This window comes from Hirundo rustica, chromosome 8 (genome assembly GCF_015227805.2).
Source record: "Hirundo rustica isolate bHirRus1 chromosome 8, bHirRus1.pri.v3, whole genome shotgun sequence".
In the NCBI taxonomy this organism is placed as follows: domain Eukaryota; kingdom Metazoa; phylum Chordata; class Aves; order Passeriformes; family Hirundinidae; genus Hirundo; species Hirundo rustica.
This window is the reverse complement of record NC_053457.1, coordinates 26,106,158-26,123,935: the sequence shown is the minus strand read 5'-3', so window position 1 is coordinate 26,123,935 and position 17,778 is coordinate 26,106,158. Positions and strand designations below refer to the sequence as shown.

At 42.3% G+C, this 17,778-nt stretch overlaps 1 protein-coding gene across 1 annotated transcript; it reads left to right on the top strand.

Moving 5' to 3' along the window:
• The first annotated feature begins 2,539 nt into the window (after positions 1 to 2,539).
• Positions 2,540 to 12,337, top strand: SMNDC1 (survival motor neuron domain containing 1). The gene is made up of 6 exons (XM_040071675.2): positions 2,540 to 2,626; positions 3,250 to 3,369; positions 6,773 to 6,915; positions 8,743 to 8,904; positions 9,712 to 9,865; positions 10,616 to 12,337. The coding sequence occupies exons 2-6, from the start codon at positions 3,250 to 3,252 to the stop codon at positions 10,751 to 10,753; spliced, it is 717 nt and encodes a 238-aa protein (XP_039927609.1). The 5' UTR covers positions 2,540 to 2,626; the 3' UTR covers positions 10,754 to 12,337.
• Positions 12,338 to 17,778: the final 5,441 nt, after the last annotated feature.

The window sequence follows — 17,778 nt, the reverse complement described above, 5'->3', positions numbered from 1 at the left end:
TGGGTTGCCATTTCTGTCATGAGGACAGACCGGTTTGTTTGCAGAAGCCAATTTTTTGCTAGTGGCTAGGTCTCTGTGCTGAGCACAACAACATCCCCATACAAAGCTGAAAAGCAGGACATTGTATAATTTTGACATAATAACAGCTTCACAGCACTGGTTGCTGCTCAGCACTCAGATTTCTGATCCTTAACTGCTTCAGGATCTACCCCAGGAATGCAGAATGTTGCGAATTTAAGTGTACTTTTTCACCAAAGCACATCCACGTTTCAAAAGGCTGTATAGTCCCAGTTACCTTCAAAAACAACTTCCTATACGTTCCCATTATCTAGCCATAAAAATCACGCAGCAGACTGTAAAAAAGAGGCAGAATTGTGGACTTGTAGCAGGGTTGTTCCCCGAGTTAGCCAGTTAAACACGGCCGGCGGTGCAGACGCCTTGCGCAGCACCACTACCACCTCCTGGACAAGCCAAGCGTGGCTGCGGGACACGCCAGCGCCTCTTCCAACCCCGCATCTGTAAACCTTTAGAGGCGGGCAGCCCCTTCCAGTGCATGCCCTGCTATCCCCGGTACTGCAAATCTCACCTTCGCCCCCAAGCTGAGCCATTCCCGGCTCCCGTGGTGCCGGCACGGTCACAAAGTCTCCAGTTACGCCGATTTTACCTCGCTGTCCCGCAGGTACAGTCAGGTCAGCTGGACAGCTTCCCACGAGGAATCACAGCTGAAAGCCCCAAGGCTGATAGCAACAGTTTGTCTGTGGTCAAAGCCAATTAAGTTGCCTTTTTTTTTTTTTTTTTTTAATTGTCTCTGTTATATATATTGCTATAAGTAATGCTAATGTGCTACTATGTACGTGTCCATCCAAGCAGCAAACATTTAATGAACTGTAAAACATATTTTTTAAAAAGTGTAATCTGTAAGACAGCAGGAAGATGTTCTCCTTAGACTGTTTTTCCTCAATATAGTTTGAAAGAGCTGCTCTAGTCAAATACAGAAAAAAGGTCTCTATTTTTGAGTAAAGATAAATACATTTTTAAAGATAAATACAGTTTTAAGGATGCAATTAATGAGAATTTTCAATTTGTAGGAATTAAAGATCAGTCATTTCAAGATCTGGCTTGTCTTCTCATATCTAACATACATAGCTTATAATGGTGGTGCTTCTTTTTAGATATCTGCAGACTCCATAAAACTCCATACTCTACTGTAAACTAAATGCTCTTCTATATAACCATACAACTACTTCAGTCTTAACTCTCACCAAACCTTTTATAGAAATAAAATGCCTCTTTATGCTTGCTCCTGCTGTTGCAACCACAGAAGTGTTCTCCTTTTTGCTGTTGCTGCCTTTGGAGATAGCTGGACAGTGGATGTCTTCTCAACCCCTCTCTGTCACTTTGATCCTACTGATACAGAATAGATTTCTGAAATATGAAGTTGAAACTGATTGTAGTGATACCCATTCTGATACGTATGCTCACAAAGTCATTAGGTTTGCTCTGCACTGAAAAATTTGTATGTTTCAACAGCTGCTGATCTGTCCATGTCTTATCAGAAAAAGTCTTATGTTAGTTTCCTTAACTATTCCTAGTTTATTATTGCATAATAATGAAAATATCAAAAAGTTGCTGTTGCTATTTTCATTGTTACGCTTGGTCTCTTCAATCGTCCCTGAACAGTGTCCAGTAATTTCTGGATTTTAATTGTGAAATCATACACCAAGATACAGGAGTATGTTTCATTCTGGGTCAGGATATCCTCTGAGGACATAGACCGAGTGCCACAGAACACAGCAGATATATTTTCCTCATAATACATAAACAAATCCAATGAGCGAAGTCAGCTTCCTGTGCAGCACAGCACCATGTGCCTGTGACCATGAGGGACAGGATGCTTGCAGGAGACACTGATCCTCCTGCTAACATGAAGAAAATCTGCTCAATTTGTCTGGCTCACAGGCTCACAGCCAAATTAATCACTGGCTTTCCACCAGAAATATGTATTTCTTCCTGTGATAGGCTTGAAGAAGCCGCTGAGCTTTTCTCCTCGGTTTCATCTCCTGTTGCAGGACGAATATGGAAACTTACTCTCTTCTAAATTGTTTGGTAGTAAGTTTTGCATGATTGTGAAGATCATGTAAGTATCCAGGCAGTGTTGCTGTATTTGATACTGTCAAGAACAAAGATGTAAGTGAGCAAACGCCCTGGGTCCAAGCAGGGTCAGGGACCCCCGGTCCCCTCCAGCAATGTGTGCTCCGACAGCACAAATCTGTCATGTTTTTTCGAGCTAAGAGCCGCGGCGGGGTCCGGACGGGAAGCGGCTTTGAGATCCCGGTCCGGCCCCACCCCGGCCCCTCAGCCGCGGCCCCGCCCCCTGGCGGGGCTGTGGGCGGGGCGGGAGGGGGCACGTGATCCGCGGGGCGCGTGACGCGCTCGCGGGCCGGCGGCACACGTGACCGCTCTCGCGAGCTCCGGCGCGCGCCGGCCGAGGCCCCGCCCCCGGCGCCCCCTCCCCCCCCACCCCCGGCTGCGGCGGCGGAAGGAGCCGGAGCGCAGCGGGCGCGGCCTGACGGGACCCGGAGCGGAGCCCCCGGCCCGGGCACGGCCCGCACTCCGCACCGCCGAGGTGAGACCGCCCGATGGGCCCTGCCGGCCCCGCGCGCCCAGCCCCTGCCCGCTCCCAGCGGCCCGGGGCCCGGGCTGGGCCTGGGCCGGGCCTGCCCGCTGGCTCGGGCCTTTCCCCAGGCCCGTCTCTTCTCCCGCGCTGCTCCGCCCGCTCCGGGCCCACGGGAAGCCCCGCTCCGGGCCGGTTCCCGGCTGCCGCAGAGGATTTCGGAGCTGAGGCTCGCGGTGCGCGGCGCCCGGAGGGCGCACACCGCAGTGCGCGGGGTTTGTCGGGGACGGGCATTCATTTTCTAAAGAGCCGGGGAGTTGCGAGGCTTGCTCAAGGCCCCGCTGCTCACACGCTGTAAGCTCTGCCTGTACCCCGTGCACAGGCACGTGTTTAAGCCTTCTGTTCTTCAGAAGTCTCTTGAGAGCTGCGGGAACTGCACAAAAATTAAATGAACGGGGATCTATTGTCAAATGACTGAACAAATACTTATCATTGAAACTTAATGAGCTGTGTTTCTAACGTGTTAGTAACAGCTTGTTGTTGTCGTTTCACCTCGCTTGGACCACGAGGCATGATTAAAAAGCAGCAAGGCTGTTTTTTGATGTGGGGTTTGTGTGTGTGTGTGTTCCTTGTAGATGTCAGAAGACCTTGCTAAGCAGTTGGCCAGCTACAAAGCTCAGCTCCAGCAAGTCGAGGCTGCATTATCTGGCAATGCAGACAATGAGGATTTACTGAAACTGAAGAAAGACTTACAGGTGAGAACTTGAGGGTAGGTGAAATGTCAGGGTCTTTTACAAGTGTTTTATCTTTCCTAAATATTTGTCTTACAGCAAAAATAGACACTTGGTGGGTTAGCTTGATATAGTCATGGTAGGCTTAGTTTGGAAAAACCCAAAGTATGGCCTATTTTAAAACTATTTTTTTGGATGAGTAAAAAAGATGTACTAATTTGTACAGCAAACTCTTTTACTTATAAACTTTGGCTGGGGAGGTGAAAGATATGCCAGTGCTGTCTTTACTATGTGCTGGGTTTTATTTTTTTTTTTTTTTTTTTCCCTGAAGCACTTCTCAAAATCATTATTTTTCATTGCTTTTACTAATGCTGAAGCCTGATGATTTGGCTTGCCATGATGTTCTTACTGAGTTCTCAGATAACTTGATCCAGAACCTGCTTACTCATTAAATGCATTTGCAGTGTTATAAGCTTTGAAGTGTAGTTCTGTATTCCTTATGCATCTGAATCTTGATTTGGTTTCTATATAAGAGAGGAAAAGAGTTGTATTTTTCATTTGTCACAAGAGCATAGTGTATTCCTAATATCCAAAACCCATTTCTGGTCCTTGGGATGTGGTTTAGTGACAGGAAGGCCACCAGCCTAATTTTTAATGTAAGAGTGGTCTTTTAGATTCTTGTGCACATAAAGACACATTGGCATATAGCAAATCCCAGCAGTGCTGTTAAAATCTGTCTTGAGAGTGCAAGATGTTGCTTCATTTCTGTTGTGGATTGCTTTAGCCATCAGGTGTAAAAATACATAAAATTACCCAGTGCAAGGTTCAGTGACCACTGCTCTGTATTGAAACAACAGTAATAAGTTGGGGCTTCAAAACCAAAACACAAGTAGTGCCTCCAAACAATGATCTTTAGAATTCCTTTTAAATTGCAAAGACTTTGTGCCCACAAGGCACTTTATAGATCATCTGAATGTGCTCTGTTGTACACTGTTAAAAGCATGTGTATATTTTTATATTTTTAAAATGCACAGCAAAACCCATATGGGATGATATTTCCGATACCAACACGACCTCGGCTTTGATATGCAGAGATCATTGATGTGAAAGGACAACTTGCAAACTTTTTAATAAAAGCTTTCTGCACAGAATGGGGAAGATCTTTACACTTTCGTCCCCAAAAGGTTTGCTATCCGTATGTTCCACCTTGAAAATGACGTAATGTTTTGCAGACTTGATATTTGCCAACTAAGCAAACAGCTGTAAAAGTGGGCTTGATGCATCAGTGTCCCAGCTCAACAGCTTTTTGTCTGTTCACAAAGATGGTTACTATGTCATTGAAACATCTTTTCCCTATTATAAATTCTGATGCATCTTGTATGCTTAGATTATTCTTGAGTAGCAAGATTAATATTAGGAGAAATTGTTAGAAGTACTTAGCTTTTCACATTTCGGTTCACCAAAGCGTTTCTAGGACAGTGAGTGTGCACCCAAGAACCAAATTTACCTTTTCTAGGATTGATGGCAGCTGTCATCTTCTGTAATTGGAGATGAGATCTGTGGGTGTTGTGCTCTGGAGTGTAGAGCTCTGTCTGGCTTTGTGAAGACCAGTTGGTCAGGAAAAATCTTGGCAAACTAAGTAGTGTTCCCTGTGGGTCACACCTCCCTATCACGGGGATGTGGCACCAAGCCATGTTGTTCAACCTGTTTGGCTCTACTGAGCTGCTGTGGTAGTCCAAATCCTGCTCAGAAATTTTCTTGGAATGATCTCTTCCCTTAAGGACTCGAAAACTGTCTCATGACTTGCAGTAAAATTAATGTCCCTGTCTTGTGAGCTGATCATTACGGTATGTGGATATCAGATGAAGGTTTTTACCAAAAGTTTGGTTATTTTAATAGCCTGGTGTGTATGGGGCTTTAAAATTCTGAGAATTTTTGGTAGACTTGTCTGAAACTACCCACATCCAAGTTCTTGAATAAGCCATCTCTGAGGCAAGAACTAATCAACAGTTTGGTGTTGTTGTTAGTTGCAATACCTGAAACACTTGTTTTTAGGAGTGGCTTGTGCCTCATGTGGTGTATTTGACCTGCTGAGAGAGATACTTGTTATAAGCCATGATGCCTCCTGGATTTGCAGAATAAGCTACCTGTATGCTGAGGAATAGTTTGGGAATTTGCACCTGGGAGGGAAAATTAGGCTAAGGCTGTATGTTCTCAAATTAGGTAACTTGATAATCAAAATCTATTGTGCTTCAGCTGTGGTATTAGGGAAATGGTGAGCTGAGTACTAGAAGTAATTGTGTGTTCCTGTGCTCACAGTTGCTACTGCTTATGCTCACTGGAGAACTTATTAACTAGCAGCTCCTCCTAAGCAAAGAGCAAAACTTTTTATTAGCTGTTGGAAATTCAGACATTAACATGCTGCAACAGAAACAGACTCTTGGGCCACTGATGGTGGTTGTTTAGTTTATCAGATAAAAGTGCATGTAAGTTCATGTTGTATTAACTTGGGAAGTGCTTACAATCCTTTAGGTTCTTAAGGGATGATGAACAGCTTCTTTACTGCATTTTGCTGAGTTTTTGTATGCCCACAGCTGAAGTAAGATGTGAAACAGGGAGGAGAGTTCAGGCTCCACCCAGCCTCAGTTGAACACTGTAGCCCACCCCTGACTTTAATGTTTACTGTTTGTTAGGTGAGTGATGATGGTTCTTGCTGAGGTACTCAAAGAACTGAAGAATTTTTCTTCTCTAGGGCCGGCAAAGTTCCTTTACATTATACTGAAAGTTTACATGGCCCTTTAGGTGCTGTCTCCTTCGGCTTTTAACACTAGTGCAAAAGAGAGGTCTGGATTGCTTAGTCTTTAATGTAACATTTACAGGAACTTGGAAGAGGTTTTTGCAAGCTCCTGCCTGCAAATGAATTACATGTAAAGGAACTGGGAAATTTTGTTACTTTTATTTTGGATTACCAAGGGAAGGGTAATCTTAAAGTCAGGGAACTCAGACAAAAACAAATTCTTCTATCAAAATGACTTAAGGAAACCAGTTCTTTAGTGTATACTTGAATGCTTTCCAACAAAATGAGAGGGCTTCATAGCTTGGAGGGTGTTTTGCCCCCCTGACTCTGGATGCTACAGTTCAGCCAATGAGAGAAATGTTATAGAAAATAATAGGCTACTTTTTAAAAATTTGAGGAGGGCATCGGCAGCTTTACAGCAGTACATATGTATTTTTATCTACAATTGCAATTTAATGAGTTCAGTTAAATTATTAAAAAACAAAGTGAGTGTAATTCACACATCAGCAATGAATATAATACAGTAACTTAAAAAAAAAACCAAAACAAAACCAGTAAGCTTGGGGTAGAAATATGCTTGGTAAGAGGAATGTGAAAAATTATTCTTTGTGGGGTTTTTGTCTTTTACAGGAAGTCATAGAGTTAACCAAAGATCTCCTTTCAACACAACCTTCGGAAACTCTTGCAAGTTCTGACAGTTCTGCATCCGCCCTGCCCAGTCACTCCTGGAAGGTTGGGGATAGGTGTATGGCCATATGGAGTGAGGATGGACAGTAAGTGTAGAACACTTCTCTAACAGTTACATGAAATAGTTCAATGGTAAGAGATTTTCATTCAGTTTGAATTGACCAGGGTGACTAAAAGAAAAGGAAATTAGGAAATAAATGTGGTATTAAGTGTTCTTGGACCGTTTACTGAAGGTCAGTATTTTAAGTAGCAAAGAGATGGGGGGTTATTTTATAAAAATGCCCTTTTTGTTGCTAACCTTTTAAAAGCAGTGTAGCTTTTGTAAGTTACTATTTGCTGATGTAATAAATGGCAGATTGAAAGAATTGGTCAGTTAGGATGGTCTTTTGTAAAGTTTTTGAGATGTTCATAATTTGTCATTGCATTCATATATATCTGTCACTGATTACTATGAAGAAAAATTCTTGCTGTATCTCAGTTTGGGCCTCTAATTGGAAATTAAAATTAATTTTTTAATTGAAAATGCTGGCTTTGGCTATAAAACAACTAACTATGTAATGTAACTATAGAATTAATCAACATTTTGGGTTTGGTCTCATATATATTAGCCTGTGTAGTTCTGGGAACCCAAGCAGATCATTCTGACTCCATAAACTTTGAAATAAACGTTTAGAAGTTACTTTTCATACTGCAAATGTGTAACTGTTTCAGCTTTAGAAAAATAACTGTTAGTGCAGGACCAATATCCCAATTGTTACCACTTAGAGGGAGGCTCTGTTATTTGATGAATGTGCTTCTCTTCAAAATGTACCAATATATAGATTTTGGTACAGCTACTGATTTCTTAAATAGAAATCTAATCTAAAAGTGAGCAGTTCTTCTGTTAATGAGTAAAATGTTTTTGTGTTAGAACTTAAAACTGAATCTCTTAGTCTTAGGTTACCACTGAGTCTTTTTTTTTGGTCTGATCCCTTGGTTACAGGATCAGAGTTTGGGGAAGAGTGTATTAGTGTTCACTGAAGTGCTTCTTATTAGACTTAATGTTCTGCTTTTTTTAGAAAACTCTTCTTCTGTTGCAGCATTTCTAAAGTGAGCAGTGTTTCATAAAGCCATAGCCAGACTTCTGGGTTTTCATGTGTTTTCACCTAACTCAGCTCAAGATGTTAGCCCACTGAAAACACAAGAAATTTATTGAGTAAATGTTAATTGGAATATTGTCTATTAAACATTTCATTTTTTCCTCTATGTTTGCTCTAGATAGATCCTTTTCCCCTGAAGTTAGATAAAATTATTTTGAATATTTTTGGAAATGTCACTTGTCTTTTTATTTTTCACATTTTAACATCAGTTCCACCAAAATGTTTCATACACATAAATTTGAAATGGACTGATTTCTGTGAAAATTTCAAAATTGCTGTTTTAAATCAGTAAGAAAACTTTAAAGATTTAAAATGTTGAAGGGGGAATGTTTTGAAAGCTCCAGTTTTCTTAATTCTTTGTCCTATGGAGAAAAATGGAACCAAATCTTTGCACTTCTGAGCTGACATTTTCTAAAACTCCTCAATTAATCTTGGGAATGCAGAATTTTTTTTTTTCTATCCATGACCTGCCAGAACTAAAACCAAATCAGGATAGCTTGTTAGACTGGCTCCAGCATTAATCATTAGTTGTGATAGCTGTGAGGGCACTGACTGTTGGAGCTAAAGGTCAAATCCAGCAGGTTCCAGTCATTGTACCTGTGTCCCTTTGACCTTAAGACAAGAACCTCTTGGTTTGATTTGTGTATTGCCCCTGAAAATGAAGGCTGGTATCTGCTGATTTTTCACTTAGTGGCATTAGCTGGCTGATGTAGGTGTTGAAGGGCTGAGTATTAAAGCTTTACTCACATGCTTACAGCCATGATATCTTTACAGGTGTTACGAAGCTGAGATTGAAGAAATAGATGAGGAGAATGGAACAGCTGCAGTTACATTTGCTGGATATGGCAATGCTGAAGTCACACCTCTGTTCAACCTGAAGCCTGTGGAAGAGGGAAGGAAAGCAAAAGAGGACAGTGGCAACAAACCCATGTCCAAGTAAGTAATACACAGACAGAAGTCAGAATGCTGCTTTTTGGGTTGGTTGTTTTTTCTTTTTCTCCCTCGGCTATAAAAATTTGTTAATGAAATAGGTAATTTTTTGGTTTGGTTTTGTTTTAAATTTCCATTTACTTAGTATTCTGCTGTGTATATAACACAGGAAAGTATTTGTAAGGGCTGAAAACTTTTTTTTTTTACTTTGGGAAGAAAGAGATGGTACTAGTCTTATGAGTTTGTAGCCACTGATCCCTTCCCTAAAACGTTGTTCTGAGGAATCTGCATTGTGGCACCGATTGACTCCTTCAGCTTCCTTATCTTCACTGAAGTAATCTTTGTCCTTTTCCTTCCATCCCTGTCCAACAATTGGTAGCATCAGAGTCCCGCAGACCTCCAGAAAAGTTTGGGCTTTTCACTCCAGTGGGTTATTGACATTTCCCAAACACAAGATGTTTCTGAAAGGTAGAAGTGCAGATTTTCACCCAAATATGAACTGCATTCAATCCCATGGGTTTCTGTGTTTGGCATGGACTCCTCAGGCATGCTGGTGGTTGTTGTTATGCCAAATACGTAAATAAGTAAGGTAATGCTTATTTTAATGGAAATGTTCAGTTTGGATTTTTAGGTTTTTGAGATTTTTTTTTGGTCTCTTAGAAATGCTGACTATTTCCGAGCTTTATTTCTGTATTTTACTTCTGGAAAACTAATGTGTGTGTCTGTTTGACAGAGAGAGTTTGTTACAGGAAGAGGCACAAACATAAAAAGTGAGGTTTGTTTTTTTTTGTTTTTTTTTTTCCTTTTCTACAGAAAAGAGATGATAGCCCAGCAACGAGAGTATAAAAAGAAGAAAGCTTTGAAAAAAGCTCAGAGAATTAAAGAACTTGAACAGGAACGAGAGGACCAGAAAGTCAAATGGCAACAGTTTAACAACAGAGCCTATTCAAAAAACAAAAAAGGCCAGGTTTGTTTATACTTTTGTCAGTATGTGAGTAGCAAGAGGGCATAGACTTCTGTGCAGTACCTTGGGAGAAAGAAGGAGGTGGTTTGTTAAAGGGATGCAACATGGGGATTTCAGTGTCTTTGAGATTCTGAAGTGTGCATTTTTGTATCTTGTGCACTTCAAATGCCCGATTTTTACTGGATTGTTTTGGAGGAGTGCTGCTCCTAAGAGGATGAGCTTGCACTTGGCTGGGAGAGCTGGGCTTGCTTCAGTTGCCAGCTGGTGTTTGTTGGAGCCAAGAACCTGAGGGCCCCTCTAAACTTCCAAGTCTGTCTTGCTGTGTTGACGGCTCAGCAGACCAGTGCTGAGGACGTGCCCTGCAACAGCAAGTGCAGGGCAAAAAAGACGGCAAAGACATTAAGTCTTATTCCATTTGTCACGGCTTGACCAAGAGCTGCCTGACATAGTGGTAAAAGTTCAGTCTTCCTTTTGAGCAATTATTAGAGATGCCCTTATGAGAGGTGAATTTTATTCATTATTGGCCTGAGATCCTCACTACCACAGTCACATCCAGTACTGAGGTGCCAGAAGTTCCCAGCCCCATTGCTTTGCTCTGTGACAACACATCACAGCTGAGCTGGCCATTAGAAAGTGTGCCCATCTGTAGGGCAAAAGTTGAGAATGTTGAATCACTTCAGATGTTAATGATTGCTTGGGTTTTTTTGTAAAATACAATAATTATTCAGAAATTGTTTTCCATTTCATTTCCAGGTGAAAAGGAGTATTTTTGCTTCCCCTGAGAGTGTAACTGGCAAGGTTGGCGTTGGAACATGTGGAATTGCAGACAAACCTATGACACAGTATCAAGATACCTCTAAGTACAATGTCAGGCATCTGATGCCTCAGTAACAGGTGAAAACGGTGGAACTTCATCTCTGCAGGGCTTTACACTTACCTTTTTATCATTATATTTTTCTAAAAGTAAATTATTTGTTGGCTCATAGTGAGTAGTCCATTTTGTCACCATCATTTTGGCTTCAGCTGATTTGAGCCTTAAATCTCCAGCTGTTGATTTGAACCCCCCCCAAAACATTAAACTTTTTGTAGCAGGTAATTGTTCATGAACTGCTGTTGCCTATTACTTTTAAAGCAGGATTTGTCTGCAGCTTTGAATCTTTCATTCATACCAGTAGTGAAGGTTTTGGTTTTTTTCCTTAAAAAAAAGTGGTGGTATAAAAATGGCACCTTCAGAGCCTCCCTGGTTTCTGTAGTCACGGTGCTGTCTGTGACACGCTCAGCATTACAGAGCTGCTGCAGCTCTGGGAGAGAGCTTACATGTCACATGGAATTGCTGAGGAAGTTTAAATAACTCCCTTACAAATCCACTGCAGATCGATTTGTACAGCTGTAAATGAGGGCAGAACAGGGCTGATAGGATCTTTATTACTGATGATTACTTACATTGTAGAAACAATAAATTTGACTTAATTCCAGTCCAAATTTCTTGCACTTGAATTTAAGCAGAGGAGATGCTGTTTCTTGTTGGTTGTTTTTGTTTGTTTTATAAATACTCATCAAATTATAATAGGAAGTTAATGAAATGTAACCAGAAAACCATAGGACAAAGAACTGTATTAGGAGTCCCCACCTCTTCCCAGGGATCAGAGCTGGAGTGTAACTGGTTGTGCTGTGGAAAGGAGCTGGCCTGTCCTCCCCTGTAGATCTTGTAGGTGTGTTTGTACAGTCACAGCCCTGATGGTACAGTCACAGCAGTGACAGCCTGGGCCTGGGCCCCCATCCAGGCAAGAAGAACCACGGCACTGCAGATCCGAATGCCTAGATCCCACTTAGTTAGTTGTGAGTGAGTAAAGGTTAGTTGGGAGTTTGTCCTTACATAACTGACTGGCCCTAGTGTCCATTTGTACCTTCAGCTGTATTACAGTGCTGCTGAGCCCCTTCAGTTTTCTTCAGGAATCCACGTGTAAAAGCTCTTGCTTTTTTGTACTCTCTGTGATTTGCTTTCCTCTGTTCCTTGTCTCGCACTTACGGTAGTGATGCCACCTCTGAACCCGTAATGTGTTTAAAGAAGTTAATGGGTAGCCCTGTATACAATGTAGATATTATTTTTGTAAAATCTAGGGCTGAGTTAATGGACAAGAGTACATCAGCTATTTCCCCCATTATATAAAATGTGTGTCTTGTCCATTAACCCTGACCATTATTTCCCTGTATATTATGTTAATGTAGCTCATTTTGTAATTTGTTAACTAGATCAGGTCACGTCAGCAATTGTTGATGCACTGATTGGTGGAAATGTCCATCAGTTACCTGAGTCACAACTCAAGCTAAACTCTACAAGCGGTAGTTTAGAATCCATACATAGAAAAAGGTTCTCCCTATAATGGGAGAAGGTGATTTTTATGAATACAAAGTGTGTTAATTTCAGTTTTGTATGTTTAACTTTTATTAAATAAAGTGTTTAAAATCTGCTGGCTCTATTTGGTGAACTGGAATTATTCAGGGGGGAGGATAATGGTAAATCAGCAGGACAGGGGTGAGTACAGCAGAATCTGCTGGACAGAATGTCATACTCCAAAGTGCCCCTGAAGTACAACACACTCACTGCAAGATGAAGTAGGTTAATTAATTGTTGCTTAATTCCGTATCTTCAGTGGTCGCTGGGGGGTTAAATTTTGTTTAGCATAGAAAACACCTCAAGAGTAAAATCTGCTTTTTAGAAAGGGAGTGTATACTGCAGCCTGCAGCTAGAAAGACATGTCCCAGCAGTGACATTAACTAGGTGACAGTCGTGCCACACTGACAGCTCAGTGCTGAGGAAGGTCACCTGTTGTCTTTCACAGGTGCTTGTGATACAGTGTCCCTTTCACTTACCCAGAAGCAGCATCTTGAAGTCAGAACTGACACATGCTGGAGCAGGCACACCTGGAGTTTTCTGGGGGCCAATTCTGAGCTTCACCTGTTCTTTTAATAGAAAAGAGTCTGGACAAGAAGGCTCAATCCATACCTAACATGTACTACGTAGATCTGCTTATCTTTAGCGTAATAAATACAATCAATATACCATCCCAGGCTATTTATTTATTCACCAGCCCTGGAGAGCAGTAGAGTGAGCCATCAGAACACAAGGGTGTGTGAGCCTCCCCTGCAAGGGACAGTCTGGCCCAAGTTGTTTTAGCTGAACCTTTTTAAAAAAATAGCAAAACCTGTATGTTTCCATTGAGTAAGTTACTGTCCCTCTTGTAACGGGGATTGCCTCATGGAGTTTGCTGTAGCTGTTGTGTTGGGCACTGCAAAGAAGTGCTGAAAGAAAGTTTTGATGGGCTTTTTCCTGAAACACCTTACCTGGAATAAGTGAAACAATGAGACCAGGGTGGGGTGGTCTGAACTCTGAAGAGAAAACATTTTGAGAACAACTTATATGAACAAAAAAGCCACCTCACCAAAACTGCTGTGTTGGCCACACAGCCATTTCTTATGGCACACTGGGTTTTTTATGCTCTTGCCTCATCTGCAGGATGGGCTAATTCATTGTAATCTGGTTTTGGAGCACAGCCTTAGTAAAGTGACTTGAGAAATTCATGTAATAAAAGTAAATCTTGAGTGAAGCAATGCCCGTAATTGCCAAAACACAAGAGTTCTTATATTACAAGTTCTGTGTTGACCTGAAATGTGGCTGATGGTGTTCTAGTTGCTTGGTTTTTTTTTTTTTTTTTTTTTTTCCCAATTTATTTTCCAGTTTTTTTAACTGGTCTACACAGCAAGAAACCTGACAAGTCAGACTCTGCATTGGGTCTTTGCACACAAATTACCTACCCCAGTGCCAGCAAATCCTGCTATAGGCAGAGAGTACTTAAAAACACTGAAATGACAGGGAAAGTTCCTGTAAAAGTTAAGAGTTCAAATCCCCCAAGCTATAGACATGGAAGAGATATTTGTCAGAGAATACAGATTTGTGCCTGTCAGATAAGGGTACTGTGCAAAATGATCAGTGTGGGCTGCACGTTTCCTCTTCAACCATCTCCTAGAGGGCCTTACTTTTACAGCCTTAGTCCTGTGCAAATTGAAACCCATTGTGGAAATTAAACCAGTATAAACCTGACTCAGATCTAGGATTGCCCCAGTCAGTTTAAGTATTTAGAAGTCTCAACAGTAGCAAATTGAAATTCACATGGTCACAGCAATCCACTTCTATGCTGCCTTCCCTAAAGCCAGTGAGTGTTGTACTTATTTATGTAGCTGCTTGGTCTCACAGGTTTTAAATACAAAAAAGGACTTTACCTGAGAGGACTGCAATTCAATAGTGGAGATGTTTAGAAGGCACAACCCACAGCAAAACTCTCTGCTTCCCCCTGAGGTTCTGCTCACCTGCAGCAGCTGTGGCAAGGTCTTGGGAAACAACCACTCTCTTGGAAGAGTGACGTGAAGAGTGAGGTTATGGAAAACATTCCTCGGCCAGGCCCAAGAAAAAGATAGCTGCCTGCAGCTGGTGCTGCTCTTTGAGTTGCAATTAGGCCAATCTTTATCTGGGCTCTAAAAACCTTCACTTAGATGGTAAAATAAGGAGGGACATTTGCATTGGGATGATGGTGCCACCTTCCCAAGCCAGCTCTGGTGTTGAGCTGAAGGCTCTGCTACACAAAAGCACTTTGCATTGTTTTGTTCTGTAAAGCAATTCCCTTTCTACACTAAACTCACCTGGCAATGACTCCTTGGTCTGTACAGAACTGCAAAGCCTTCCCACAGTGGTGCTGACTGAAAAAGTCTTGCCTCACCTAGACTGAAAGGTGCCATTACTTCCCAAAGAGACATTATCCATGAGGAATATGATTGATGCATTTTACACCTTACCAGTTTCAGCAGGTCAAACTCATATTTCCTGAGGCAATGGATCCTACTTTGTACAGTTCTCCACCACTCTGGGATAGGAAAGAGCTTTGGTATTTCCCCATCAAGACTTTCAGGAGGAGATCCAAAACAATTAATTGTTTTGAGATATATTTTTGAAAGGGGATTAAATGGAAAGAATTTCCTAACTGTAGCTGAATGGAGCATTAGCTAGAGTACTGGAAGCCCAAGTCATGGCCTAGGCCTGTGTACCTTTTAACTAGCAACCACAATATTAAAACCACCATAAAATACTTTAAATTCCTTCATGGCTTATTCTGCTTTGCTGCAACATCCCTCAAGATCAAAATTAATCCTTGCTGAAGCTGTGTCCTTGCTGTGTTAAACTAAAGCTTCCTCACATGTCTGCAGCACAGCAGCCTGCAAGCCAAGATGTTGGATGACTTGCTAAAGACCAAACTACCCAGCTCACCCCACCACTTGCCCCTGGCCTCACCAGGGTACTACAAACCAAGGGGCTGATTTTTTTCCAGTGTGATAAAAATAAATTGCTACCCACAGCTTTTACAGCATGGTTACTAGAGATCTTTCCCAAAAGAAAAAATGACATTTCACACCTTTGACCTGCATCAGCCAGGCTGGCAGCACCGTGTGACTCAACTGCTCAGCTCCGTACGAGCCCACACCTGTAAGGACACATCCTCCCTTCTCAGAGGCTGCTCAGCCACCCCCGACCCTTGACATCTTTGAAGGGATCTCAACACATGCATGTTGTGAGACAACTTTAGTTTTAGCAGCACCCCAAACAGAACCTCTCCATGAAAGGTACTGAGTACCACAGCCACAACAGCAATACTCACAGATGCTCTGCTCCAGCCTCACAACTCAACGGATCAGTCCTCTTTGCAGGAGGAAATGAGCAGAGAAGCAGAGGCCAGTGCTGGTGTATTGTTCCCAGTTAAACAACCTGCCTTTCAGTAAAAAGAAAAACTTGTCTGTGCAGACACCACTTTCCTGTATTCATCCTCTCAAATGTCATGCAGATCTGTTGGCACATTTCAAGAAAGTGTGACAGCACATCAGTGTTTTCTAGGTATTTCGTGAGACTGAGGAACAAGGGGCAGAAGGACACACTCCTCTTCCCCGAGGGTCCCACAGGACAATTCATTGCTGATGCAGAGGAGTTTCAGTCACCATCAAGTCACGGAATTTCTCACTCACTGGACAATCTGTCAAAGGGAGTAAGCTCCAGGAAAAAAAAAAAAAAAAAACCCAACAAAATGGACTTCATTCTGCTTTTATGCAGTTTTTCATTATTATCACCTCCCTAACCTCAGAACAAAGTCCTGTTTTTAACCGTCCTCTTTCAGGAAGTGACCCTGATTTCTCTCTCCAATGATGCACGCTTGGTGTAACAAAAAAATGCCACAAGAAAAGCTTATGATCCTGTGTGGGGAGGGAACAGAATGACTGTCTCCAGTTAGAGCACTCAGTGGATCCAACTTCCGCTGAAGCCAAATGTTTCATCCATTCCAAGAGGGCAACGCAACAAACAGGGAACAGCGAGTACAAGAGAACAAGAAAGCAGAAAAGCAGGAGGCTGGAGCTCACAAACAGATGATAGCAAACAAGCAAACAGACAAAAGGAAAATATGACCACAAACCCCAGAAAATGATAAGTCAGTCTAGTTAACCCCCTTTCTATTGACCTAGAGATCTCCTGAGACAGACAGATGCGAGACCACCTTCGTCACTAACATGCTGCTAATGGAACGGACACGAAAATGACCTTCAAGTGACAACTCGCCACAGGATAACCGTGACAAATGCAGCCAGATAGTCATCTCCACCTTGTCTGCAGACACGAGATGACATTCCATAATACACTTGTGTCAAAAGAAGGAAAATGCTGGATGGTCTTTTTAATGGGTTTGTCTGTGGCAAAGAGACCCACCGGGGATCTAATTTACGGAGGGAGGACTTGACAGAAGGAGCTTATGAGGGAGCTCTGTGTGCGTGTGCATGTGTGCTCACTGCATGGGAAGGCTGCCTCAGGAAAGTGCATCCAATTCTGCCGTTACAGGAAAAGTAAATTCTTGTAAATAAATATTCTTGTAAAATTATAGCAACCTCTCTAAAAATTGGTCATCCTGAACACTGCAACGAGAGAGACCAGACCAGCGAAGGGAGAGTTGAGGAGGATGGCAGCTGTGCGAGGTGAGAAAAAGCAGAGTCCACAAAGCAGAAATAAAGCAGGGCAGGACAACTTTGAAAGGCCAGAGAAATGCTTCCATCACAGAAGAAATAATCAAAACTCTAGCTGAAATCTGCTAGGATCTGCTACAAAGAATCCACCAGTACCAGAGCAACCAATGCCAGGTCTTTGGAGTTACTAGAAAGGCTCTTAGTTTTGTTTTCTTCCTGGACCACCCCCTGGCTGGACCACTGCTGCTGGCTGAGCAGTCAGGCAGGTGGCTGGTGATGGAAGTTCATCTCCTGTGGCATTTTCCCCATTCACTTGCACTTGAGATCAGGATCTCTTTGAGACCACGGCACTAGAAAAGGCAGGAGATACCAAACTGCCCCAGAGCACTGCAAACAAACATTTCAAATGCATTTACTCCAACCATAGACATGTCACTGTTTTATACCAGCTAGGAGAACATGGCCATTCTCTATCCCTTGAACTTCAGTGCTTCTCAGCTGTGGTATTGCTTTTAACACAAACAGGAATAACAGGAAAGAGGCGGTGCTGGGACAGCTACGGAAAAGGGCTCATAAATAAATAAATCCCCCTGGTATCCAACTGCTCAGCACCAGCACTGCCAGTGGTCAACACTTCCAAGGAGAATAATAATGAATAAATAAATAAGGTCTTGCTAAACCTGAAGTTTCCTACTTTTCACCACTCTACAGACTGTTCCAAGCCTTGTGTCACTGAAACATAAATCGAAGCAGCATTTCTTCTTTCAAAGCCCTTGGGCTCCATTTGTAACCTAGAGCTTAATTCACTCCGTGGCAGACTCCTGCTCCTGTCAGGTAACCTCCCAGAAAGAAGAACAGATGGA

Coding starts and splice junctions, on each gene's coding strand:
- SMNDC1 (XM_040071675.2), top strand. CDS start 3,250: ATGTCAGAAGACCTTGCTAAGCAGTTGGCCAGCTACAAAGCTCAGCTC. Junction 3,370..6,772: donor AACTGAAGAAAGACTTACAG/GTGAGAACTTGA, acceptor TGTCTTTTACAG/GAAGTCATAGAGTTAACCAA. Junction 8,905..9,711: donor GGCAACAAACCCATGTCCAA/GTAAGTAATACA, acceptor CCTTTTCTACAG/AAAAGAGATGATAGCCCAGC.